This window comes from Chenopodium quinoa, unplaced genomic scaffold, assembly GCF_001683475.1.
Source record: "Chenopodium quinoa cultivar QQ74 unplaced genomic scaffold, ASM168347v1, whole genome shotgun sequence".
NCBI lineage: Eukaryota > Viridiplantae > Streptophyta > Magnoliopsida > Caryophyllales > Amaranthaceae > Chenopodium > Chenopodium quinoa.
The window spans coordinates 3,530,630-3,532,881 of NW_018745286.1; the positions used below are offsets into that span (position 1 = coordinate 3,530,630).

At 33.0% G+C, this 2,252-nt stretch overlaps 1 protein-coding gene across 1 annotated transcript; it reads right to left on the reverse strand.

The window, feature by feature from the left end:
- Positions 1-1,027: 1,027 nt before the first annotated feature.
- On the reverse strand, positions 1,028-1,948 carry LOC110711994 (UDP-glucose 6-dehydrogenase 2-like). The gene is made up of 2 exons (XM_021890430.1): positions 1,851-1,948; positions 1,028-1,749 (listed from the first exon to the last, which is right to left on the reverse strand). The coding sequence occupies exons 1-2, from the start codon at positions 1,890-1,892 to the stop codon at positions 1,513-1,515; spliced, it is 279 nt and encodes a 92-aa protein (XP_021746122.1). The 5' UTR covers positions 1,893-1,948; the 3' UTR covers positions 1,028-1,512.
- Between the last annotated feature and the right edge of the window lie 304 nt (positions 1,949-2,252).

Sequence of the window (2,252 nt, forward strand, 5' to 3'; positions counted from 1 at the left end):
TTGCTGCAGCCTCATCGCCACTTGGAGTCATTGGTGGAGCTCGTGCTGGTCATGGAGTAGCAACCTTGGTAATATATTCAAAGTTACATATACTTCATATTAATTAACAATTTTAACAGGTTGTGAAGTTTATTTTCTCGACTTCAAGTCTCTCTCACATACTTAATAAGTCATCTAAATGCAGCTTAAAACCTTTAACCAACTGATTATGTCAATGCTGTATTATGGAATAATTAAAGGTTTTAACCAACTGATTTGAGCTGTCTTTTTACCTCTTGACGTTGATCGTGTCTCTGATTTGGTCAGAATTTGCATGTGAAAGAGAGTGCAGTAGAGGTGATGACTATCGTTTGATCAAGCTCAATATTGTTGATTTCACTGTAATAATTGCCAGAATATTCTCTCTATTTCATATCACTTTCTCTATTTCTTTTTACTTTCGCTGTAATATTGTTACTTTCGCTGTAATAGTTTGATCAAGCTCATTAGAATCATTGCAAATGTACAGCGTGCTGAAGTTTTTTTTTTTTTTTTTTTTTTTTTTTCATTTTTTTAAAGTGTAATATTACTAGTTATTGAAGAAAATATATGTGTTTTATGTAAATTATGATTATATACAAGTATTTGGTACAATTTAAGTGAAAAAGATGCAAAAATAAAAAAAAAATAAAATTTTGGGCATTTTTGGCACCGGTTTTGGAAAAGAACCCGTGCTAAAAGTTTTTTTTAAAATTTTTTTTGGGGACTTTTGGCACCGGTTCCAAGTCAAAACTATTGTACTGAAATAAAAAAATAAAAAAAAAAAGGCGCGCCATGGGTAATTGGCACCGGTTAACTGGTGCCAAAGAGTGTATTTAGCACCGGTTAACCAGTGCCAAATCTTTAAATAGCCACCGGTTTTGAACCGGTGCCAAATCTTCAGAGATTTGACATCCCTCAAATACCAACGGTTCAAAACCAGTGCCCAAAGGGGGGTTTGAACCGGTGCCTATTTATGTTTTTCGCCTAGTGAGTGAAGGAGATTCTCTAACATCTTTAGTGTTTACTTTAATTGAAAAACCATATATGGTAATTGTCTTAATTCCCAAATCCAATGCTATGTGAGATATTGCGCACCAATTCATCTATTTTTGCTGCTTTCAGTTCGCTTAATATGGCAAAAAAAAAATTCTCATGAACTAGTCCAACACAATCACACAAGTATGCTAGATATGCCACATCCTTGGTTAAACCTAATCCACCATAACACGGCCTTGAGTCATGAAAAAAAGGATTATTCATTCTTGGATGGCCTTCAATAGTGCTTTTAATACCACTAAAATTTGCTCCAACTTTATCACAAATAGACGACCCAATATTCATGACTGTCAACTGTGCAGCAATTGACGCATTTGACAGTAATTTTCCAATCTCCACTGAAGATGTAGAATTGAAGTACCATAGCCATTACTGACTAATCTCACATACAAATCACTAAAGAGGTCTTTAATAGTTCCATAAGCATTAGAAATCTTACCCATCACTAAATAGATTTTGACATTCATTAATCATAACTTCCATCCCTGGTCCAGAGAATGGCATGACCCTTGGAACACTATTAAGCTTATTAATTTTCTCCACATTTGTATCTAAGACATAAAATTGTAGATCTTTCCATTGAGTAGCAAGATCCATCATGCTAAGAATACCCATCCTTCCCGCACCAATACAGCATATTTTTTCACCAAGGTCTTCAGCTTCCATTGTAGGCTGATAGATATAACAGATTATTTTATATAAGCAAATTAAAAAATAAAAAAAGTTACCAAGTGAATTATAAGTTAAGTGTGTGAGATGATGGAAAAGCTTACTGGTAGGTCAGCAACTGAGTGACTATTAGCATCATCATCCATATAACTGTGGTATGACTTAGAAGATAAATAGGAGGTGAATTTATGTTATATTCCATTTAACTGTTAAGAGAAAGAGAAAGACGAGGAATGAGATGTAAAGTCTAATCTTTAATTTTCTGCATATTCGAAATTTATTACATTTATCAATATTACAATTTAATATGGTAAATCTAATCACAACATAATATAAATTATTAAACCATTTTAAAAAGTCATTCTAACAAAATCAATTACCTAAACCATAAATCCATGCTATTCTACAGAATACATCTGACTACAATAATAATGTACCAATTTAGTAATTTACAAACAACCCCTAATCAGACTAGAAGACATATACAGCAAAATTGGTCGTTGGTG